The 26,979-nt window shown below is 41.8% G+C and overlaps 1 protein-coding gene across 1 annotated transcript in view; it reads left to right on the forward strand.

The window, feature by feature from the left end:
• The window catches only part of TECTA (tectorin alpha), a 187,094-nt gene that overhangs the window by 36,822 nt on the left and 123,293 nt on the right, over window positions 1-26,979 (forward strand). The window contains 2 exon segments of the mRNA XM_063436299.1: window positions 16,401-16,688; window positions 24,743-24,880. Of these exon segments, the coding sequence (XP_063292369.1) occupies window positions 16,401-16,688; window positions 24,743-24,880 (426 nt within the window).

A 26,979-nucleotide genomic window follows, 5' to 3' on the forward strand; every position in this document is an offset into this window, starting at 1 on the left:
AGAGTGTGTGTTTGTGTGAATGCAGAGTGTGTATGTGTTTGTATGAGTGTGTGTATATAATGCAGAGTGTGTGTGTGTTTGTATGAGTGTGTGTGTATATAATGCAGAGTGTGTGTGTGTTTGTATGAGTGTGTGTGTATATAATGCAGTGTGTGTGTGTTTGTATGAGTGTGTGTGTATATAATGCAGTGTGTGTGTGTTTGTATGAGTGTGTGTGTGTGTATGTAATGTAGTGTTTGTGTTTGTATGAGTGTGTGTGTGTATATAATGTAGTGTTTGTGTTTGTATGAGTGTATGTGTGTATATAATGAAGTGTGTGTGTTTGTATGAGTGTGTGTGTATATAATGCAGAGTTTGTGTATGAGTGTTTGTATGAGTGGGTGTGTTTGTATGAGTGTGGGTGTGTATATAATGCAGAGTGTGTGTTTGTATAAGGGTGTGTTTGTGTGTGTGAACTGGGTGGGGGGAGGGCATTTTTATTATTTTTATTTTTATATTTAACATTTTTTTATTTTTTTAAGTTTTTTATTTATTATTTTAATTTTTTTTTACTTTTAAGAATTTTTTTATTGTAATAATATTATTATTATTTTTATTTTTTTTCGGCCCCACTCCCTGCTTGTTAGCTGGCCAGGGAGGGGGGCTCTCATTCCCTGGTGGTCCAGTGGATGGGCTGTTTAGGAGGGGGGCTGGCAGAGAGCTCTTACTTACCTTCACAGCAGCTCCTGTCAGCTCCCTTCTCCTCCGCGCCGGTCCGGTCACCTCTCTGTTAGCTCCCACTGTAAGTCTCGCAGGCTCTCGCAAGAGTTGCAGTGGAGCTGACAGAGGAGCTGACCGGACCGGCGCGGAGGAGAAGGGAGCTGACAGGAGCTGCTGTGAAGGTGAGTAACAGCTCTCTGCCAGCCCCCAACAGGACCGCCGGGCTTGTAATGAGCCTGGCGGTCCTGGTCTGTATTATGGCAATGTAAGTTGCCATAATACAGACATTAACTCGAGTATAAGTCGAGTTGGGGTTTTTCAGCACAAAAAATGTGCTGAAAAACTCGACTTATACTCGAGTATATACTGTAGCCCTGGAGTCAAGAAAAGGACTAAATGGGCAGCAGATAATGGGCATAACCCAGAGCGATAAATGATAAAAGAGTCCCAAGAGTCAGAGTGTTTGGAAGGGAGAGCAAGCGTCCAGCTTCCAAATAACGCTAACAAAGGGTGTGCCCATATGTGAGGATAAATAATTAGAATCCCCTGGTATGGAAAGCAAAATAAATAAATCTTTAATAGAAAAATAACCGTGAAAAAAATGTGTTAAATACACTGGGTTGGAGTCTAAAGATGAGGTCTAGCTTGTAAGACTTAAATATCAGTATAGAGAGTACACAGAATGAATTAAATATAAATATCACTGTGAAAGATACTGTAGGGTAATTAGACCATAAATCTACCTAGAGGTTAGCTTCTCAATAGAGCGTATAGGTGGAGAGTGCCTGCATGGATAGTTCAGAACTGCTATTCTGGGAGGAGTACAAAATAAACAGAGTGTCCTCCCTGAAGTCTGAGTCAGGATTCAATCCTATTTATGTTTAGTAAATGATTCTCAAATGCTGTTAAAAATAAGTGCACTGGTGAGGGCAATTGGGATCATAGTATAATGCATGGGAGGAAAAATGTCTAAAGTGGGTCTTAGTGTCGATTGCCCCCTTGCATATAGATACCCGAATGTCTCAACCTGCGTAGGTAGTAGACAGCTCCAAAGCCCAAATCCTAGGGGCTTATAGTAAGAGAATTTCAAAAAAGTAAATGTATTACTCTTTAATCCATCGCTTACAGTATCCTGGTATCCCAGTATATGGTTGTCTAAGTAGGGATACAATGTTACAGTAATAGCGAGCAATGAATTAGGAGAAGTACAAAGAGCAAATAATTGCTACTACGTTAGAGATTGCTACCCTAGTAGATCGGTCCAAATAGTTCCTTTGTATCCTATTCAATAATAGACGTCTCCAAGACAGAATAGCTAGACACCCACGAATTAACAACCCATAGTGTTATTAAAAAATCAACCTAAGCCTAAGCCTAGCGTCCTACTCTAGTGGTATTAAAGTATCAGCCTAAGCCTAGCGTCTTGACAAAGGCGCCACATAGCGCCAAAACGCGCGTCGAGTAAGACGCTAGGCTATGTTTATTTTGTACTATTCTGAACTATCCATGCAGGCACTCTCCACCTATATGCTCTATTGAGAAGCTAACCTATAGGTAGATTTATGGTCTAATTACCCTACAGTATCTTTCACAGTGATATTTATATTTAATTCATTCTGTGTACTCTCTATACTGATATTTAAGTCTTACAAGCTAGACCTCATCTTTAGACTCCAACCCAGTGTATTTAACACATTTTTTTCACGGCTATTTTTCTATTAAAGATTTATTTATTTTGCTTTCCATACCAGGGGATTCTAATTATTTATCCTCACATATGGGCACACCCTTTGTTAGCGTTATTTGGAAGCTGGACTCTTGCTCTTCCTTCCAAACACTCTGACTCTTGGGACTCTGTGTTATGTTTCCCAGCTGCAATCATAAAACGTGATTAGACTACAATTAACAATTATGTATTAACAGGAATATATATAAACATTTTTACCAACACAAAAACACTTAAAACACAAAGACAGCGAGAACTGGACAGAAGATACTGTCGATCAGTAAAAATACTATCCACTATCCCAGAATGGCACCACCACCTGGACCTGAATAATCAAATAGAGTTTACATGTATATAAACAATAAGTTCACTCCTGAGTGGCTCCATCACTCAGATTTGAAGGGGAACCCCCTTTGTGTTCCAACCCGGTATGGTTCAAGATGGATTCAGCCCAAGCGGGAGACCCTAGATAAGTCTTCACCTCTGGGCTTTCTCCATCCTGGAAAGAGCCCCCTAGTTTGTTGGAACATTTCTTAGTGATAACTATACTCAGAGGGGACAGTCCTCCTTTGCCATTGACTTTTTGGTTCCGTCCATCCAAAGATCTCCGCCCAAGACTTTGGTGTGCCCAGTGAACAACACAGTTTATTTGAACAAAGCAAGGGTTTTTATTTGCTTGCAAGCTGAACGTTCCAGAATAAAATAATGTGTGCATAATTAAACAATGAGGGGTGTGCAAGATTAGGTAAAGAGGGGTGTACATAATTAAGCAGGTTGAAATGCTTTGTGCAATAATATTATTGAAAAGGCCCGTGCTGCAAAAACTGGTCTGAACCAGCTGAAACTAGGAACAACAAGGGGTCACTGAAGGACACTGTAGTAGGATAGAATCCGCTGGCCAAGGCTACTCACAAGAAGAAGTTTCTGAAAGGCATTGGATAAAAGGGATTATTATTAACCCTTCAGCAGCCTTTTTAACAAATTAGGATATAGCTAAAACATACAAAGCAGTCTAAATAAATTAATTACATTCAAAGGTATTGATCAGCAAATTCCATAATTCCCTCATTTGCAAGAGTTTGATTTATATACTTCAGCACTTGTCCATTCACCTCTTCATATCGCACTCGTGTGTCTTACTATATACCCACCTTGTGGAAACCTCTCAATACCCACCTTGTGTGCTCCTCTCATGATCGTCTTTTTTACCTTGTATGTGTCTCTCCATCATCACATGTGTCTCTCACCCAGGGATAGAAACATAGAATGTGACAGCAGATAAGATCCGTTCAGCCCATCTAGTCTGCCCAATTTTCTAAATACCCTCAGTAGTCACTAGCCTTATCATATATATATATATATATATATATATATATATATATATATGTAAAAAACAGATACAATTTGTATCTTGTAATACCTTTTTTATTGGACTAACAGAATTTTTTAATTACAAGCTTTCGGGATAACCTCCCTTTCTCAAGTCTGAAGCATTTCTGAGCAAGACGACACATAGAATTCAGAGTTGAGTTGTGATACAGGGGTTAAAGCGACATGAGTGCAGATAAGACACAGGTTTGTTAGAAAATAGACACCATCTTTGCAGAGGGTCATAAATATCTTTCTGAAGAGCAGAGTGAGAAAATATATTTATGACCCTCTGCAAAGATGGTGTCTATTTTCTAACAAACCTGTGTCTTATCTGCACTCATGTCGCTTTAACCCCTGTATCACAACTCAACTCTGAATTCTATGTGTCGTCTTGCTCAGAAATGCTTCAGACTTGAGAAAGGGAGGTTATCCCGAAAGCTTGTAATTAAAACAAGATACAAATTGTATTTGTTTTTTACATCTACATCACTGGACTAATACGGCTTCAATCTCTACTTGAACACTATATATATATATATATATATATATATATACAAAATAGGTAACAAGGCACTCCTCCTATATCAAAATCTTATAGAACAAATGACTAGGTGCAATCCCGCGTCCAAATATATCACAAACAGTCAAAAAAGGAGCACTCCAGGTCTTCAATCAAGTGGAAAAAATATATTTACAGTATCAAAGCATGATACAAATTCTGTGCAGAGAGAATCAACGTTTCGACCCTGCTGGGGTCTTTATCAAGATCACAGTGAATTAACATTACAGTGCGAAATATATACATACAAACAATGCTGCTTACCAATCAAGAGATCGGAGACCCGATCAGCTACAGAACCTGGAAGTGACAACACCACGTGGGCTGCGCCTAGCATGTGACTAGGTTGCCGTGCAACCTACCAATGTGTGAGAGGATATCAATCCGTGCGTCAGACGGCCGGCACCGCCGTCATACCCGGAAGTGCTAAGGCCACGTGGGCGTGATCACGTGATGGACGTGCATGTGATAAGGTTGCTAGGCAACCCCTATAACAAACATAATAATAATAAAAAAACTCCCTCTTTCTAAACAGAGAACGGGAGAATGCATAAAGCACGTCTTATGGAGGACAACAGTCAACTAAACATCGCAATTTAAGGAAGGACTAATCATGAAAAAAGTGCACAGTGCAAAACCCAAATATATCTACATAGTGAGAAAGTGAAACATAAGTGAAAATAAACCATCAGATAGACCAATTTAAATTGCGAACACAGTATAATATATACTATCTATACATAACCAACTCTACTAAATATACAAGCTAAGTTTTAAAAAACTAGTTCCAAACCTATATAGATCAATTATCTTTCTCTGGTTTGCGAAAATTTATTCTAGTCTTACAAAATTCAAGAAGAAGCATTAGCAACACTCATCATTTAGGTTGAGTGGGGAGAAAATATTGAACTTAAGATATCTACTAAGCCACTTATTTTCCCTATCTCTCTACATATACCACATGAGACGGCTGACCCTACATATTATCTGAACTGAATCATATGAGAACAATGCAAGAGTAAATCATGAGCAAATATCCAAAAAAGAGACATAGAAGAAGTGAGCCACATACATCGATCGTTTGGTGCCTTCCACAGGAACCATCAGACCAATGTAAATTATCAATTAAAGGAACATGGAAAGAACCAAATGTTCATTGAGTCCTTTCGGTGTTACAGTTTTTAGGTGGTAGATCCAATAAGCCTCTCGCTGAAGTAGTAATTTGGATCTGTCACCTCCTCTGGGTGGTACTGGGACATGATCAATAGCTATGAACTTGAGGGTGGGTAGGTGATGTGATGCTGATAAAAAATGCTTGGCAACCGGTTTATCTGTTCTCTGATCTCTGAAGGCTGTGGTGATTCCAGAGCGGTGTCCTCTGATCCGATCTCTCAGTGTCATATCAGTTTTCCCCACGTAGGACAAGTCACATGGGCAGGTGATCATGTACACCACGTGTGTGGTCATACATGAGATGTAGTGTTTGATAGGAATCCGCTTCCCACTATGTGGATGAGCAAAAGTGGTACCCGTGAGCATGTGGCTGCACGTAACACAGCCACTGCATCTATAGCAGCCCTTCTTTTGAACTTTAGGCGTCCTAGCGTAGCATATTCGGGGATTGTTCTTCACCAATAGATCCCTCAGATTCCGGTTTCTCCTGTAGCTAATAATCGGATTGTTTTTGAATTTATCAGACAGACTTTGGTCCACCTGGAACATATTCCAATGTTTCTGGATACATTTCTTCAAATACGGAGTGGCAGTGTTGAATGTAATGGGAAGAAAGATATTATTTTTCTTCTTATTAGGGCTTGTCTGGTTACTTTGGTTGTATTTCTTCCAAGCTTTATCCTTAGCGGCTTCCAGGGTCCGTGGATGGAAGCCCCTAGCCAGGAAGCGATCCCAAACCTCCTGGAGCTGCTGTTCACAGTACTCTAAATTACTGTTAAACCTCATCACGCGGAGAAATTGGGAGATTGGTAACGAATCCTTAACGTGCTGAGGGTGGAAACTAGTGGCATACAACAGTGTATTTCGATCCGTCGGTTTGCGAAATAATGTGAATCCTAATCTGTTCTCAGTCATATATATCCTTACGTCCAGGAATTCAATACTGTGTTCACTCCAGTTCAACGTAAGCGTTACTGGAGTAGGTAAAGCGTTGATCTGTTGGACCATCTCTTGAAGGGTTGTTATAGTACCTTGCCAGATTACAAAAATATCATCTACAAATCTGACATATTTTAATATATGAGATTGATATTGCTGTAAGATATATTTCCTTTCGAACCAGTACATAAAGCCGTTGGCATAGGCTGGTGCCATGGCCGCACCCATGGCGGTCCCCGATATTTGAAGGTAAAACCTGTCTTCAAATTTGAAGTAATTACATGATAGTGCAATGTCCAGCCACTCCATGAGGTAGAGAATAGGGGGTCCGCTGTACCTGTCATCGTTGGCTAAAATCTCCGATATAGCCTCTATTCCTTCTTTTTTCGGTATTATAGTGTACAAGCTTTGGACGTCCATTGTGGCCAAGATGATCTCTTTGTTTGTCAGGTCCATCTGTTCTACCTGGCTAATAAAGTGTTGTGTGTCTTTCAGACACGTTGGAAGTTTTTGCACACTGTTATTAATGTAATGATCAATAAATTGAGCAATAGGCTCAATTAGTCCGCCTTTAGAGGAGACAATTGGACGGCCTGGTGGTTGTGCCAAGTCCTTATGGATCTTCGGTAGTGTGTACATAACCGGGTGTTTTGGGTATTTTACGAACAAAAATTTGGCAGTTCTTTCATCCAGGTAGCGATGTAATAGACCTTCACTTATCAGTTTTTCAATCCTTTTTTGGAATTTAGCTACTGGGTCAAAGGTCAGTCTTGAGTAGGTGGTAGTATCCTGTAATTGTCGAAGTATTTCGCCCCTGTAGTTGTCATAAGTTTGTATAACTATTGCACCGCCTTTATCGGCGGGCCGAATAATAATAGTGGGGTCCTGTGTTAGGTCCTTTAGGGCTGCATGTTCCCCTTTCGTGAGGTTGTCTCTAGAATGAGGTGGGGTCGTAATAGTAGGGTCCATTTCATGTTTAATAACCTGCATAAAAGTCCTGATTGAATGGTTTGGTGTATAGATATCCTTTTTATACCGGTTGGGAAAGGTATATGTTATAGTTGAACTCTCATCTTTTTTTACTATGTCGTGACTGTACAGAGTCCTCTGTAATTTATACAGATCAATCGCCATATCAAACTGTTTAGGTTTTGCCACAGGTATAAATGTGAGTCCCTTCTGAAGCAAGGATATATGGTTCTGGTCCAGGACCTTATTGGACAAATTAAAAATAGATGTTACTTCCGTTGTCTGGGAGGTTTACCCATAGCTCCTATATTTCTTGTAACCCTTTTGTCCACGTCTAGGCCGCCTCTTCCTTCCCTTCGGTTTTGCTCGTTGGTATAGGTTGACCGTGGTGGGTCGCTCAGATGTCCTCCATCCTTTAAAAAAGGAACCTTTTTTATTGCTTGAGGGTCAGTCGCCCTTTCTCCATCAGAAGCCGATTCTCCCGAGCTAACATCTACTGTTTGTAACGCAGGTTTTCTTATGCGTGTTCTAAATCTCGGCGTAGGATTCCGTATGTTGGAATCTGTCCCACTTAACCAACGGTAAACCTGGTGGTATTTGTAATCGTGGTTAACTTTCTCGACTTTAACTTTTTTTAAACGAATAAGTTCGTTTTGGTATTTCTGGATGTCGTCCTGCAACTTCAGCATGAAATCAGTGGATGGCGTGGCTTGCAATGTAGTGACATGGGTCCGTTCAAATTCCTGTATCGATTTCTTCACTTGAAGTAGTTCTATCCCAACTTCTTCAATAACTATTACCATCCAATCAAGGGAGCATTTATTGGAGATATTCATCCACTTTTTACAAAACATAGGGTTTTGTCTCCCTATCGTTGGAGCATTCTTTATCCGGAAACCCCGCGGGATCCGTTTGGATCAGTAATAGTCAGACAGGAAAACCCCGTGGAGGTCTAAGTCCACTTCTCTCTTTTTTAATCTGGATAAATCGTTGTATAGGTCTTTCGCTGTGTGTATATGAGGAAGATCTTTGGAGCTCCGTGGCCATAATACTAATTGGGCTTGCTCTTCCGTAATAGATAGGGTTTCAGCTGTTTCTGCCAATGCTCCAGCTTGATCCAGAAAGTCCTCCATACTGAATGGATCCTGATAGTGATATAAATCACTCGTGAGGTGTTAAGCAATTTTCTAAATCTTGGGGGTGCTCTTGTAAGTGCCATGCTAGCACTTGGTTAAATATACAAAATAGGTAACAAGGCACTCCTCCTATATCAAAATCTTATAGAACAAATGCCTAGGTGCAATCCCGCGTCCAAATATATCACAAACAGTCAAAAAAGGGAGCACTCCAGGTCTTCAATCAAGTGGAAAAAATATATTTACAGTATCAAAGCATGATACAAATTCTGTGCAGAGAGAATCAACGTTTCGACCCTGCTGGGGTCTTTATCAAGATCACAGTGAATTAACATTACAGTGCGAAATATATACATACAAACAATGCTGCTTACCAATCAAGAGATCGGAGACCCGATCAGCTACAGAACCCGGACGTGACAACACCACGTGGGCTGCGCCTAGCATGTGACTAGGTTGCCGTGCAACCTACCAATGTGTGAGAGGATATCAATCCGTGCGTCAGACGGCCGACACCGCCGTCATACCCGGAAGTGCTAAGGCCACGTGGGCGTGATCACGTGATGGACGTGCATGTGATTTTTTTATTATTATTATGTTTGTTATAGGGGTTGCCTAGCAACCTTATCACATGCACGTCCATCACGTGATCACGTGGTGTTGTCACTTCCGGGTTCTGTAGCTGATCGGGTCTCCGATCTCTTGATTGGTAAGCAGCATTGTTTGTATGTATATATTTCGCACTGTAATGTTAATTCACTGTGATCTTGATAAAGACCCCAGCAGGGTCGAAACGTTGATTATCTCTGCACAGAATTTGTATCATGCTTTGATACTGTAAATATATTTTTTCCACTTGATTGAAGACCTGGAGTGCTCCCTTTTTTGACTGTTTGTGATATATATATATACAGGGCCGGCACATCCATAAGGCGGCACAGGCGGCCGCCTTAGGGCGTACCGGCTCTGGGGGCGCAAGATTTCGGTGACCGGCAGGAGGGAAGCGCTCCCTCCTGCCAGGTCACCTTCTGGACCCCGGCAGGCGGCAGCGTTCTAATGAGAGGCGGCGAGGGAGCTCTAACCTGTCTGCTCTGCTCTCTCGCGCGCCGTGTGCTGATTCTGCGGGAGCCGGAAAATGACATCATATTCCGGCTCCCGGCATCAGCAGACAGCCCGCGAGGGAGCAGAGCAGACAGGTTAGAGCTCCCTTGCCGCCTCTCATTAGAACGCTGCCGCCCGCCGCACTGAAGCCCCAATGGACCCCAGGGACAGATCCACACCAGCTCTCCAGGTAGGGAGGCTGAGTGGATATTTATTATTAATTTGTGTGTGTCTGAAAGTGTATGTGTGAGTGTGTGTGTGTGTCTGAAAGTGTATGTGTGAGTGTGTGTGTGTGTCTGAAAGTGTATGTGTGAGGGTGTGTGTCTGTGAGTGTGTGTGTCTGAAAGTGTATGTGTGAGTGTCTGTGAGTGTGTGTGTCTGTGAGTGTGTGTGTCTGAAAGTGTATGTGTGAGTGTCTGTGAGTGTGTGTGTATGTGAGTGTGTGTGTGTCTGTGAGTGTGTGTGTCTGAAAGTGTATGTGTGAGTGTGTGTGTCTGTGTATGTGTTTGTGAGTGTGTGTCTGTGAGTGTGTGTGTCTGTGAGTGTGTGTCTGAAAGTGTATGTGTGAGTGTGTGTTTGTTTGTGAGTGTGTGTGTATGTTTGTGTATGTGTATGTGAGTGTGTGTGTGTGTGTGTGTGTGTGTATGTGTTTGCCAGTGTGTGTGTGTATGTGTTTGTCTTTGTGTGTGTATGTGTTTGTCTCTGTGTGTGTGTGTCTGTATGTGTTTGTCTGTGTGTGTGTGTGTGTGTGTGTGTGTGTGTGTCTGTGTATGTGTGAGTATGTGTCTGTGTGTATGTGTTTGTCTGTGAGTGTGTGTGTGTGTATGTGTTTGTCTGTGAGTGTTTCTGTGTATGTGTGTGTCTGTGTATGTGTGTGTGTATGTGTCTGTGAGTGTGTGTGTATGTGTCTGTCAGTGTGTGTGTGTATGTGTTTGTCAGTGTGTGTGTGTGTTTGTCTGTGAGTGTGTGTCTGTATGTGTGTGTGTCTGTGTATGTGTGAGTGTGTGTATGTGTTTGTCTGTGAGTGTGTGTCTGTGTATGTGTTTGTCTGTGATTGTGTGTCTGTATGTGTTTGTATGTGGGTGTTTCTGTGTGTGTGTGTCTGTGTATGTGTTTGTCTGTGAGTGTGTGTGTCTGTTTATGTGTGTGTCTGTGTGTATGTGTCTGTGTGTGTCTGTGAATGATTGTATTGTGTGTGTCTGTCAGTGTATGAGTGTGTGTTTGTGAGTGTCTGTCAAATCAGTGAGAGTATGTTTGTGATTGAGTGTGTGTCTGTCAATGAATGAGTGTGTGTCAGATCAGTGAGTCTGTGTCTGTCAGTGACGTCTGTGTGTTTGTCATTGAGTGTGTGTGGCTGTTAGTGTGTATACACCACTGAGTGTAGCGTGGCGGAGCGGAGTGCAGTACAGGAGCTTCTGTTTCCTGTACCTGGCCAGACTGAGAGGAGGTGCTCACTGAGAGAGCACTTCCTGTCAGTCCAGCCAGGTACAGAAAACTGAAGCTCCTGTAGAGGGTCTGCTCCGCAACGCTACAAGACAGGTAGGAGGCACACCAGGAAGGGGAGTGTGACCGCTAAGAGGGTGGGGGGGGGGGTGCACAAAGGGACAGAGAGGGGAGGGGAGAGAAAAACCAAGGGACAGGGAAAGGAGGGGGGAGGGGAGAAGAACACTAAGGGACGTGGAAGAGGGAGGGGCTGGTTAGGAGGCACATAGGTGAAGATGTTAATTTTAGAGGGGGGGGGGGCGGAAAAATGCATCTTCGCCTATGTACCCAAAAATCCTTGCACCGGCCCTGTATCTATATATATATATATATATATATATATATACATATAGAGCTTAATGCCAATCCCACGCATGCTTAAACTCTTTCACTGTGTTAACCTCTACCACTTCAGCTGGAAGGCTATTCCATGCATCCACTTCCCTCTCAGTAAAGTTAAACTTACTGATATTATTTTTAAACCTTTGCCCCTCTTTCACTTCATGTATGTAAATGTTTCTATCATATCCCCCCTGTCTCGTCTTTCCTCCAAGCTATGCATGTTAAGATTCTTTAACCTTACCTAGTAAGTTTTATCCTATAATCTATGACCCAGTTTAGTTGCATTTCTCTGAACGCTCTCCAAAGTATCAATATCCTTCTAGAGACTAATTTAAAGGCAATCCAGACGTGAGTCCCTTAACCATTGTGCCTTTCAGCTAAACTTCACTGGTGAAGCTAGATGAAAATTGAAACAATGCTCTGAACTGGCCAGCTCATGTAAGGACCATTCAGCCTGCCGGCTCCTCCTCGTCCCTTACTCTGCCACAGAGGAGTACCTGTGAGCTGGTGAGGGAGACATTTGATCTCCCCACCAGCCTGTGAAGACAGGCAGCAAGGCTGGCACTCTGATCTCCCCTGTCAGCCTCAGCACATGGTCATCGCAGGCATTTGCCTGATTTGCCTGTTGGCCAGTCTGAACCTTCCTGGGGTAGAGAGCAGTCAAGAATCACAACCGCAAACATCATATGAGTAGGTACAAAGCAATGGAGACATACAAGTCATGTATCAAGGATTTGCCACTTTTATAACATAACTATGATATGCAGGGGAGGGCTGGCAGCCTTAGGCCTGGGGGGCAAAACCAGTCAAGTGGCCCATTGCACCACCAAATCAGTTCACCACCCATGCCCACCTTTTCCTGTTTTTATAACGGATATTGATGTTATGCTAATCAGTAGCTCTTTGCCATACCCGCTCCTTCACGGCTCTGACTTTCAATGTTGTCAGAGCGCAGGCTGAGAATCTCTGAGCCTGTGCTCTGACTCACTAACTGAGCGCCGGAACCACGAGGGAGAGGATATAATCTGACTGCAACTACTGCTGGTGCGCACCAGTGGACCACCAGCTAATCGTTTAAATTGAATATGCTGGTGTCCCCAACTTGTTAGCTGTGTTGGCCACCGGGTGCCTCTGTTGTCATGGCACCCTGCGTGACCGGACAGCGTGCACACCGTAATGGCTGGCCCTGCTGACACACACTGACGTTACTACTTAGACATCCCTCAATATTAATACAGACATCAGAGTAAACACCAATAAACTGTGGAGAGCTGATGCCCCCCAAATTTATAAAGATTTGCTTACTGGATTTGTTGTAAGATTAAATCATGCCACCTCCTCTCTCTCTCCCATGCGCTGCTCTGTATTCTGGGAGGAAGTGAAGAGTAATCACAATCTCCCAGCACAGCGGCACCTGTGGCTGCATGGGGAACAGCTGAATTTGCCGACCCCCATGTGCCATCACAATGCCCCACTCATGTGATCTGCCATATGAACTAACGCCAGTGCTGCACACAGTGTGCGTTTACATTAAAAAGCCTGCAGGGACCAGCTATAGACACCAGAACCACTTCATTAAGCTGAAGTGGTTCTGGGGACTATAGTGTCCCTTTAATGTGAGGTAAATTATAGATTAGTGTCACTAATAATATACTAGATTGCCTACTTACAACCAGATGAGGATGATGATGATGAGTTTGGCTCCACTGGTCTGGTGTAGAACAGGATCTCTGGAGGCTGTTTGCAACTGTGGTCACAAAATTCAATGTTCTGGGAGAATTGGAAGCAGCTCCATTTTTTGGGGGTCCTTACACAGCTCAATGTCTGGGCCCCAGGGCCTGACAGTGAGTATGCCCACAAGGCCCACTCATAAGTCCACTTATATGTTCCACCCACCCATGAGTTCGCTCACAGGGAGTGGAGTGTGTAGGAAATGTGTTATGTGTTATTGTAGAGGATCTAATATGTGTGCTTATGGTATGTAGTGTATAGGGATACCAGTTTGTGTAGGTGATGCAGTGTGTTTGTGTGTAGTGGAAGCAGTGTGTATTTGTGTATAAGGGATGTAGTGTGTGTTTCTGGTTGTGTGTAAGAGATGCAATGCGTGAATCTGTGTTTGTATGCACAAGGGATGCAAGTTGTTTGTCTGTATGTGTGTGCATTGAGTGTGTGTAAGAGATGCAGTGTGTGTTTGCATGTGTGTGTAAGGGTTTGCATTGTGTGTTTCAGTGTATGTGTGCAAAGGATGCATTGTCTTTGTGTGTAAGGGTTGCATTGTGTGTGTGTAATAGATGCATTGTGTGTTTCTCTGTGTGTAAGGGAAGCATGTTGTGTTTCTCTGTGTGTAGGGATGCATTGTGTGTTTCTGTGTATGTATAGGGATGCATTGTGTGTGTGTGTGTGCCCGTAGCGTGAAAGAGCTCCCTGTCTTGCCCCCTGTCCTATAGAGCTGTCCCTTCTGTCCATTAGAGCTCTCCCCTGCCCCTTAGTGGTCTCTCCTCTCCCCCACCCTCCCCTAGCGGTATCTTCTCACACTCACCCACCCTCCCTGTGCTCTTCTCATCCCTCCCTCCACCCTCCATGTGTTCTTCTCACCTCCCCCTCCATGTGTTCTTCTCACCTCCCCCTTCCCTGTGTTCTCATCACCCACCCTCCCTGTGTCCTCCTCATCTCCCCTTCTCCTCAACCCCCTCCCTGTGTTCTTCTTACCCCCTCTCCTCCCTGTGTCCTCCTCACCTCCCCCTTCCCTGTGTTCTCCTCACCACCCACCCTCCCTGTGTTCTTCTCAGTCCCCCCTTCTCCTCATCTCCCCTTCTCCTCACCCTTACTCTCCCCCTCCTCCTTGTGTTCTTCTTACTCCCCCCTTGTTCTTCATACCCCCCGTTTTTCATACCCTGTTCTTCTTCTTACCCCCTTCTTCTTCTTACTCCCCCTCCTTCTTCTTACTCCCTCCTCCTTCTGTTACTTCCCCCCCTTCTATTACTCCCCCCTCCTCCTTCTGTTACTCCCCCCTCCTCCTTCTGTTACTCCCCCTCCTTCTGTTACTCCCCTCCTTCTGTTACTCCCCCCTTCCTTCTGTTACTCCCCCTCCTTCTGTTACTCCACCCTCCTTCTGTTACTCCCCCCTTCTGTTACCACCCCTCCTTCTGTTACTCCGCCCTTCCTTCTGTTACCCCTCCTTCTGTTACTCCCCCTTCCTTCTGTTACTCTCCCCTCCTTCCGCTACCCCCCTCCTTCTGTTAATCCCCCCTCCTTCTGTTACTCCCCCTCCTTCTGTCACTCCCTCCTCCTTCTGTTACCCCCTCCTTCATTTACTTCCCCCCCTCCTTCAGTTCCTCCCCTCCCCTGTAGCATGGCCGAGCTCCTCTCCAGTCCGTTCCGCGTGGAACAGGAGTTTCTGTTTCCTGTACCCGGCCGGATTGACAGGAAGTGCACACTGTGTGTGCACCTTCCTATCACTCCGGCCGGGCACCGCGGACCGGAGAGGAGCTCAGCCACGCTACAGGGAAGGGAAGGGGAGAAGCAGTGCTGCAGCCGCCTGAGGCTCTTAACGGTTTTAAAAGGATTTAGGGCGGCCTGGGGGGCAATTGCCTCCCTGCCTCCTGGCCCAGCCCGCCCCTGATGATATGTGTGTCTCTACCAGTTTCAAGGGATTTTAAAGCCATATACTCTTGAAAATCAGGATATCCTTGTAGCAGTTTTCCAGTTACAGGAGAATTATAGAAAAAATTGTGAGATTCAGATACCTGTCATCAAATATGTCTTGCAGTCAGTATGCCTTAGTTGTGAAAGAAATGGTTGCCTTTCTGATGGCATGTCTTAAAGGAAAACTATAGCATTAGGAATACAATCTTCTATTCCCAATGCTAAAATACCCTGTTCTTTCTCCATGTTTGCTATGAAATTGGTAGAAACAAACTTTTTTACTTACCTTGTGCCAGAGCTGAGGCTTTTCACGTATGACCTTCTCCTCCTCCCTCAACATCATCAAGGAGGCACGGCTTCCTCCAGTAATGGTGAAATCCAATGCCCCAATACATTGGGGACCTGATGTGTATGCTGCTCTTACATCCAATGCTTTTCATTGGAAAACATTGAATCCAATGCTTTCCTATGAACTGCAATGTCACATGACCATGTTTTACTCTGTCAGTGCAGCAGTAGTGTCTCTAGTGGCTTTAAATATGACAGAGATGTGCTTAATTCTTCAATGTAAACATTACCCTTTCTAAAAAGTGGCAATGTTTTACCTCAATGGGTAAAACATAGAGGACCACTGCACACTGACCACGTAGTCTGGGTGACTTTAGTGTTCCTTTAACCGCAATAGATTAAAAACTAGACTTGTACATTCAATGTTTCAAAAATCATAAATCCTCTGAATTTCGGCAACTCTTCTGACATTTCTGAACTCTGCAATGGCATATTTCCGAATCACAAAGTAAACGAAAAAGACAATGGACAAGCCATTTTGTTTGTTCAGAGTTCCATCAATAGTGCCAAAAAAAATGATGGATAGAAAAAAAATTGATAATTAGGTTAAAACCATTAAATGTTTAAAGATCAAATGAGAAGTGACCAACAGAGGGAAAAAAGGAGAAGCAGTAAAAACGAAACAACTATATTCCAATTTGTACCCAGTGCTCAGTAACAGAACAGATATATAGCATATAGATACCAGCATTCTGTGAATTCCAAAAGCATCTTCTTTATTCAGTCAAACAAGTCTAGAAGAAACTGTGGCAACCCAAATGATCATCTTTCTGAGATAAATACTTTTCTAGATAGTAAACACAAGCTTTATTGTTTTTAAATAATAGTAATTTTTAGCATAATATCAAATAAACTGCAGTTGAGCATGTTGGGATAGTTAATTTATTGATTGCTTATTTCTATTTTACAGGTTAACAATAATGGAGTGATCTCCTTCAATGTTCTAGTCAGCCAGTTCACTCCTGAAGCTTTTCCTCTAGCAGATGGACGTGCCTTCATGGCACCTTTTTGGGCTGATGTCCACAATGGAATACGTGGAGAAATCTACTATAAGGAGACAACAGACCAAGCAATCCTGAAGAAGATATCCAAAGAAATCAGGAAGCACTTTAAAAATGTCCCATTTTTTTCTGCAACGTGGGTTTTTGTGGTCACATGGGATGAAGTCACCTTTTATGGAGGAAGCAGCACAACTCCTGTAATGTCACCAATTTATACTTTATATACATTTTTAGTCAGTTCATTTGATTATCATACAACTATGTATAGTAAATGTGATTCATTTCAAGTTTTTTTTAGCTATTGTAAATGTAAAAGTGTAAAGATATTCTGCTGAAGCTAATCTTGGGTCCCTACTAGTTCCTTAAGCAGTACTTAGAGGCACTGATGTCCCTGGTCACCCTGTTAAAGGAACACTCCACATTCTAAATGGATTCATTTATTTATAATGCTGGAATATTAAGGAGTCTCCTGGCCTCACCTTTGCCTGTTGTTAAAGAGGTAATTTATCCATTATCTAGTGATGAGGCAATTCCTCACATCAGCTGGAGAACTGGATCCAAACAGAATTCTGACTCAGTGCCGGTGCAAGGATTTATGTCACCCTAGGCAAAGATCAATTTTGCTGCCTCCCCCTTATGAGATTGTTCCATTGTACCACAAGTTAACTCAATGAACACCAAAGTGACATATTCCACTGATTTTCTACATGTTTTTTTTTTGCAAGCCTTCAGTCTGTGCCAGGGAATTCTCCAATCAGAGGCTTTTCATTGAGAAGCCTCTGTACTCGACCACAGATTTTCTATGTTTCCCACTGAGCTCTCGTACAACTCATTGAGAAGGGGGAAGAAAGCACACGCATATACAGTGTGTCTGCCTATTTTAGTAGCTCTGTGGAGCTAAAGGAAGTGGAAGAAAACCTTCCTGGTGGCTGTGTGACAGACAGGGAGGTGTTATTGCCCCCAATTAAAAAATAGCAGATTTGTATTAAAAGTGGCACTTTAATAAATTGTCAAGAAATTGACATACCACATAAATATCAAGCAGTTCAGAAAGCTGAACTGATTTATGTGTGTGGAGTATTTATCTCTCATAACAAAAATAGTTTTTATACAGTCACTCTCTCATCCTTGTTTTTTTCCTTTACTTGCAGTCTCTATTTCTGCTTACTTTTATCTACTTAATCTTTCCAGTCTGTCACGGTTTTGTTTTTTCTTGTTTCTCAGTGTCTCTTACACCAACACATACAAACTCCCTAACACTACCTAATAAATACACTTACACACACTAAAACTGATTTACATATACATATTTACACAAACACTCACACTTCCACAAGCAGTCCAGGAACATGACATGGACGCTGCACCCTTGCACTGCCCTCCTCTTCTAAGGGATTGCTGTCCAGAGTTAGAATTTTTGGGGCTCGGTAAGGCAGAGTTAGTTGCATGAGAAGTGAGGTTAAGGCATTATGAGCGAGCAGAAGAATTTTAACACCAGGGGAGCTCCTCTTACAGAGCACCCTATGCTACTGCCTAATTGCCTAATTGAAGTGCAGACCCTGATCTGACTGCTAGTTTGCTGCCAAGGAGGAATGTTTTGCCCATTTTATGTCAATGTTGGAAATTGCTTCGAACTTGGTTTACTTTGGATTGCCAGCAGTACTAAAGATATATAAAAGGCCAGGGCCGTCTTTAATATGGATTGGACCCTGGGCAAACATTTGCTTGGGCCCCCTGAACCCTGTCGTCCCCTCCCTGGCATGCAATCATGCCCCCCACCCCAACGCAGAGGCGGGCGTAAAGTAGAGAGGGCTCTGGTGCATGAATTATTTTGGGCAAGAGGGGGCAAAAGGTAGATCCCCATCTGTCATGCAACTCCAACAATGCTTTGACAGCTGGGGCGCTACCATTTTCACATGCATGCAGGGTTGTATTTAGCACTGAGCAGTATTTGTGTGTTTGAGTGTAAGCATGTTTTTGTATGGAGTATGTTTGTGTGAATGTAGGGGTGTGTTTGTATGTGGAGATGGCATTTAAATGCAAGTATGCAATTATGTGTAGTGTTGGTTTATGAATACACTGGTGTGTTTTTATATAATTTTGTTGTTTAAAAAAAGAGGTGTGTTTATATGTAGTGTTGAAGTTTGAGTGCAGGTGTGTATTTGCGTGTAGTGTTGAATGCTGAGATGTATGCACAAATACACATGCACTGTCACAAACACACACACACACACACTGTGATACACATACACACACAGAAACACTTGCAGATAGACAGATATACACAATCATACAGATGCAGCTATACAGACACATTTAACACACTGACACACACACATACAGACACACAACCTGGCACACATGCAGACCCACAGATGCACACACGCACACACACGCATATACACTGACAACATACAGATACACAGACACACAATGACAACATACAGACACACAGATGCATAACCTGAGAAATGCAGATACTAACACTGACACACATGCAGATACACACATATGCTACATACAGATACATGCACAGGTATACACACAGGCATACACACAGATACATACATACTGACAACATACAGATACACACTGACACACACACACACACACACACACAGACACTGTGACAGACATACTGACACTGTGACAAATATACATACTGACACATACACAGACATACTGACTGGCACACCGACATACATACAGACACACAAACTGACACACACAGACATACTGACATACACACAGACATACATACTGACACACACACAGACATACAAACTGACACACACACAGACATACAAACTGACACACATACATATACTGACTGACACATACATACTGACACACACACAGACATACATACATACTGACACACACACAGACATACTGACACACACAAAGACATACATACTGACACACACACAGACATACAAACTGACACACAGACATATACTGACTGACACATACATACTGACACACACACACAGACATACATACATACATACATACTGACACACACAAAGACATACATACATACTGACACACACACACAGACATACAAACTGACACACAGACATACATACTGACACAGACAGACATACTGACACACACACATACATACATACTGACACACACAGACATACTGACACACACACAGGCATTCTGACACACACACACACACACACACAGACATACTGACACACACAGACAAACATACTGACACACACACATACTGACACGCACAGACAAACATACTGACACACACACACAGACATACTGACACACAGACAGACATACTGACACACACACACACACACATACTGACACACACACACATACATACTGACACACAGACAAACATACTGACACACACAGACATACACTCTTCAGTTTCCTACCTTTGAAAGGTCCCTGGGGTCCAGTGTGCTGGCTGGGGTAGTTGGGAGTTGGGGGTCTGGCTCTCCTTGCTCCCCCTGCTCTCTGGATCCTGGCTCAGCAGCCTCCCGCACGGCCCTATGTCTTTGAGGTGGGAGGAAGTGATTCGCGGACGTCACTTCCTCCCATGCAGCCGTTAAGCAAGGGCCCGGTTGCGCTGTTAAAGGGCCACAGCGCCGACGGGACCCCTGCTGGAACATGCTCACTGGGTGGCCCTTAGGGTATGGGCCACCCAGTGGGCCCCCTTAGTGTGCGGGCCCCGGTGCAGCCGCAATACTAGCACCGCGGGCCCATTAGGTAGGGAAATATTTTTTTAAATGTTTTTTATTGCAGGGGACGGGGCCCACGGGGCAGCTGCTTTGGGCCCCCCATGAGTAACTGGGCCTAGGGCAGCTGGCCCATTTGCCCCTCCTTAAAGACTGCCCTGTAAAAGGCTAGACCTAATAAACTACATTTTGTCAGCCCATATTACAATATAACTATGTAACATTGAAAATAGAGAGCCAGGGGTCTTAGGCTCGCCTAGTAGATCACCAGGTGGGGGTGTTTATCTGAGGGATGCAAATTTCCTGCCAGTGCTGCTTGGACAACTCTGTTGATGAATGTAGAAATTTGAGACACCTACTTGGGTCAAACAGGAACCATTCCTGTTTCTGCCAAAATACTTTCACTATATTTTCTTGTACAACCTACTTAGGAACTCCCAACACTTCTTGGGGACCCCAGGAAAGTAGCACAACTGATCAAAATGTTTGGATACTTACAATGTAGGGGGGTCAGACAAAGCTTTAATAGTTATAGTTCTTAATGTGTTTCTTTAGAAACTACCTGCACAGTTTTATGAGGATGAGAGTAGAGCAGCTTTTAGTAAGTATTGGGCATAAAAAGGCACTGGCCTCAACTCTTTGAAATTGTCTTGACCCTAGAGAAAAGTCATGTTGCTGAAAAGTAAAGAGCTGTCCTTCTGGATATGCATAAACTTTTATTGACTCTCTGTCAATACATCTGACATTATGTAATAGAAAAGTAACCTTGGTCTATTATTCAACCTTGGTCTATTATTCAACGATTGTTTACTAACAGCTCAGCAAACAGCAGTCTACTGAATTTCATTATAACTCCATGATTGCTTTTAGAAAAATATTGATTGCACTCATATAACTTTAATGCTTTTGCCAACATTGATCCCCAAATACGTTTTTGCACCAGATTACGCCTTTTATAGGTCCATTATTAGCATGATGATGATTTGTATTAATGCATTAGCTTGGTTTATTAAATCTCTTGCCACATTCAGCCTTACCACATTTAGAGCCCTTTATGATAAAAATGTGTCCCTCTCCCATTCTCTTGTTCACACAGATACATACATATTTAGTCACATACATAACTAGCCATTTACAAACATTTTATTAGACATACAGAGTGATCTTTTCATATACATGAATTAAGCCATATACACGAATACACATATAGAACTAGCTATTTAGCAACATGATCACACTTGCACATAAACACACATGCATATATTTTTTATACCCACTACAACATTAAAACACGCATAAACATACATTAATTAAAACACATTGACATATTAGATATACAGCTGGAATCAAAATTATTCGACCCCCGTTGAAAATCAGGTTTATTATAAAAATGTAAAGACTTTCAGCTGTTTGCAATGGACAAATGAAACAAAAGCAATTGAAATAGCTCAGCACAACAAATGCTTCAAGTGGTTTCCCCACATTCAACTGAAAATGCACCTTATAATGACTTCTTGAGTCCCAAATGTATTTAACCTCTTCATGGCAAGCATCTTTAGTACCCTTTTGTAGTTACCACCTGCTGCAAATGAGATGCATACCCAGACACCAACTTCTGGAAGGATTCCTATGGAATCTTAACCAATTGCTCATGAGCAATGGCTTCCACTTCAAGAATATTCTTGGATTTGTGTGCTGCAACCATATACTTCAAATCCCACCAAAGAGTTTCTATGGGGTTTAAGTCAGGTGACTGTGATGGCCACTGTAGAATATTCCAGGACTTCTTCTGCAACCAAGCCTTAGTGGAATTTGAGATGTGCTTGGGATCATTGCCTTGTTGGAAGGTCCAATGACGCCCAAGCTTCAGCTTCCTCACAGACGGCATGATGTTTTCTCCTAGTATTTCCTGATACTTAAATAAATCCATCTTGCCTTGCACATGCTGCAGGTTTCCAGTGACAGAGGATGCAAAACATCCAAGAGCATCATCGAGACAGCACCATGCTTAATTGTAGGCATAGTGTTCTTTTCAGCGTATGCTTACTTCTTCTTCCTCCAGACATACCGCTGATCCATTGGGCCAAAAAGTTCCAATTTTGTTTTATCACTCCACAGAACAGAATCATAAAACTTCTGTGTCTTATTTATATGATTTTGAGCATATCAGAGCAAACTTTTCTTGTAATTTTGGGTCAGTAGTGGTGTACATCTTTGAGCTCTGGCATGGTAACCTTCTGCGTTTAGTACGCGCCTTAATTTGCTCACTGAAACCTCAGTGCCTGTTGCCACCAAGTGTTGCTGCAGGTAATTTGCAGTCACTCGAGGGATTTTCACATCCTGCCTTTTCAGAAACTTGTTGCAGCCATTGATAGCTTCATTTTTCTGCCCTGTCCAGGTAGTGTAACCACTGTTCCTTGAACTTTGAACTTGCAAACTATGCTTTCAACTGTGTCTCTAGGAACATTCAGTGCCTTCGCTATCTTTTTGTATCCTGTTCCTTGTTTGTGAAGGGCGATGATCTCTTCTCTAATCTGTATGGACTATTATTTTGACTTGGACCATATTTCTAACATGCAGTCAAATGTGACACTCAACAAACACCTAGGCAGCACAACTGGTGCAACTAATGAAGCCCTTGATTAGTTGCATCAGGTGTGAATTAGAAAATATCTGTTTTGCAGATTTGTGCAGATGTGAGAGATTCTATTCACTGGAAATTACTGGAAAAGTCATTATAAGGTGCATTTTTAGTTGATGTGGGGAAACCACTTGAAGCATTTGTTGTGTAGAGCTATTTCAATGGCTTTTGTCTGATGTGTTCATTGCAAACAGCTGAAAGTCTTTACACTTTAACAATAAATCTAATTTTCAATGGGTGTTGAATAATTTTGATTACAACTGTAGAGGCATGCCATCATTGGTGTAAGTAGCACCCTATCAAATCCCCCCAAATTTCAGACCCTATTCCACCCCACACATTTACACACATATGAACACACACTACATTCCTTAAACACATCAACTACACAAACACACATATTTTCTATAGCTCCCTACAGACACTCACTTCACCTCCTATATATAAACACACACTATCTCTCTACAGCCACTAGACACACATATTACATGCACTACAGCCCATTTGCAACACAGACACACACACTACAGCCCCTAAACACACACGCACAGTATATATCCCCTGCAAACTAGACTGGGACATCCGATGCTTGTTCATGTGCCTGTCTCGGAAGAGTACTTTCAAGTACATACCTACTGTTTGGTCCTGAGCTGCATCTAGTTACATGGTGTCGGACACTGACTGCTCAACAGCATGCCTGTTATTGGTGTAGTCATATATGTTAGTGAATTCGTGGACAAAAATTAAAGTGCTCCTAAAGGAGTTTGCTTTACACAACCTGTAGCTTAGTTCATTGACCTCACCTAGAAATGACATATGCGTAAATCTGTGCTTCACACAATTACTAATTACCTTTTAGTGGTTTTACATAGCTAAAAGTGTTTGATAGTGTTCCTGTTTATCTGATTTGATTTTGGCTGGTTGCTGTAATTAGACCTCTGTATTTCTTCACTACCTCATTGGCTTTATATATTAACTTATTCTAATTTCTGCATCCAATGACATTGACTCGTTCCTGATTACGACAAACAGTAACTGGTCATTGGGCATTTATAACCTTTTTCTCAGAGGAATCCTTGTCTCTTTAAGCCTGGCAATTATAAAGTAAGATAAGACTTCTTTCCCTTTTCTATTTCTGCTTGCTGGGATCCATCTTGTATAATAACTTATTGGAAAGTTATATTAATTATACAGTTTTTTTCTTATCTCAAGGGCAAACCCTTTCCCTCTCTGTATTCACCAAACCGTTTATTCCACATATTGTGTTAAAAGACATCCACACTATCAATATGCATAAAGGCCTACAATAACCGTTAGCCAATACATTAACTTAGCTCTAATCAGTAACCCATACACTACTGTAACACAGTAACTCTAAAATAAAATAAAAAATTGTAATTAAAAAAACAGTAAATAATGTATTAGGGTTAAATAGGCTGGGACCAAGTAGGGACCTATTTAACCTTGCACAGCAGAAAGCCCCAGAAGGATGGATTTCTCAAATGAATGGGCACATCTCATAAGAGCAGCCATTAGGTTTCTAGAATAGGACCTGTTAAAAATTAGGTTCATTAGCGTTGAGGCAGGTTTATGCAATGCATGCTTATATACTGTAATTAAACCCCATTATTGTTGTCTAAGTCAGGCGTTATTGAAAAAAATAATAATATTTAATTTTGTGAGCTTTGAAGTTGGTGTTTAGTGAGTGAGTGAATGAGTACACTGGATCTTGCAGGTTATATAAATATTCAAATTTTAGAACAACTGTTCTTTGTCAATTGTTATCATATCATCTTTCTGATGAATACTTTATCATGCTCTAATGCAGTCTGTCAGTCAAGGATTGATGATAAAGAAAAATGAGAGAGACAAAGTGTTCATAATACTTTAATTACATTGTCAGGTGAATACATTTCAAGCTCTGCTGATCTCAGATGGGATATCAAGCTTTGCCATTTTCAATTATGCTGAGATTACTTGGACAACAGGGACTGCAAGTGGGGGAGACCCTCTAACTGGTCTTGGTGGAGTAATGGCCCAGGTAAGCTGTTTGTTATCTTGCTATTTTGTTAAGTAATATTATCCTACTATGCAAAAGATTATCAATAGAGAGATAATTGGTATTGTCCCTTCATGATTGCTGATAATAACGTATGGATGTAGTGTATACAATTATTAAAATAGTAATTAATTATTGTGTATTTGTATGAAACTGCATTAAATGGCTTTTGCTCAATTTAAAAAAAATCAGCTTCAACAATATTGGTCACGATCACTACATCTGGTGCCTGTGTGTTTATGTATTACATAGTTTAATTATCTGTGTTTTTACCAGGATCTTTGCAATATATATATGTAAAATAGCTAGCACTTGCTTTCCCATCCAATAGAACAGGGGGAAAAAAGCAAAATGTTTAAAAAGGGCTTACCAAGCCTTGCTCCGCAGTCATGAATTGATTTATGTGCCAGGTGCTTGTAGGCACAGAATTCTATCTTGCATGTCATCCTCCCCTCTTTTCCAAATAAAAATGCAAATAAATAGAGTTTAATGTACTTATTAACTGGACATTGCAGTCCTTAAAAAAAAAAAAAAAAAAAAAAAACTTTTAAAACTGCATATGTATAAATATTTGTCTGTGCATATTTCTAACTCTAATTTACTGTGTTTGAATAGGTGACTATATTCAGTAAATAGAGCCGTGTAAATGCATGCAAGGTTAAAAATAATGTAATAAGTAGTTAGGGTAAAGGGGGTTGTTAAGATTATATAGAGGTTAATATTAGCATTAGATTATATAGATTGTTTAGTGTCAAGAGCAGGGGTAGGCAACCTTCGGCTCTAAAGATGTTTTGGACTACATCTCCCATAATGCTTTTACAGCCATATTGCTGGCAAAGCATCAAGGGAGATGTAGTCCACAACATCTGTAGAGCCGAAGGTTGCCTACCCCTGGTCAAGAGGATTAAAAGCTAGAGAAGGGTTGCAGTTCGGTTATAAATGGTGTTTGGAATTATTGGATGTAGGGTTACATTTAGTATTGGGCTGCACGGTATGTTTAATTTTGAAAAAGGGGTTAAACTTAGCATAAAGGTAAATGTTTCTTTCCAGGTGTAGATTTTGAGTGCTTACTTTTTGACTAAGGAAATAATTAGTTTAGGTTTTGTGAGCAGTCAAATGTAGGATAAAGAAAAAAAATGGGAACCAGTGACAAAAGTTGACATTTGGAAATTTCTGGGACTAAAACTACTTCACGGTGTGGTGGAGAAACCCCTGCAGAAGTGGTATTGGACAACTATTAATTTACTTGCCACTCCATTCTTTGGTACGTTCATGTCAGAGTACAGATTTTCCCTGATCATGAAATATTTTCACTCCGAAAATAACAAAAGAATTTGATGAAAATACTCATCCTGCACCAAAACTAAAGCAAATTTGGGAAGTATCTCAAATGATTCTAAATAATTTCCAACTGAGCTATGTGCCAGAAAGAGATATCAGCATAGATGAAAGTCTAATGGCCTACAAGGGAAGGCTCAGCTGGGTACAATAAATTGCATCAAAGAGAGCACGGTTTGGCATAAAATCCTATATGCTATGCGAATCGTCAACTGACTACATTTGGAATTCAGTCATTTACACTTGAAAAGGAACAAAATTCAATCCAAAATACAGCAACTATGGAATGGCAACATCTTCCGCTCTTTCACTCATTGAGCCATTGTTAAATCAGGGCTATTGCGTAACAAACGACAACTTTTATACGTCTGAACTTTATACGTTTCTTCTGCAAAACAAAACAGATCCTTATGGGACAGTTAGGGCTAACCGGCGCTACATGCCGCCAATGTTTGGCAATAAGAAGATGAAAACTGGAGAAATGGTTGCCTGGCAAAAAGGAAAAATGATGGCATTGCAATGGTGTGACAAGGAAGATGTGTGCCTAATGAGTACAGTTCATAATACCTCCACTGTTATGGTATGCACGAAAGGTGGGAAAGAAATCATGAAGCCACAAGTAGTGATAGACTACAATAACACCATGGGAGGTGTCGACAGAGCCAACCAAGCAATGACATTCTACCCAGCAATGAGGAAACAGCAAAAGAAGTACTACAAGAAGATCTTCAGGCAAAAACAAA

This window comes from Pelobates fuscus, chromosome 11, assembly GCF_036172605.1.
Source record: "Pelobates fuscus isolate aPelFus1 chromosome 11, aPelFus1.pri, whole genome shotgun sequence".
Taxonomy (NCBI): domain Eukaryota; kingdom Metazoa; phylum Chordata; class Amphibia; order Anura; family Pelobatidae; genus Pelobates; species Pelobates fuscus.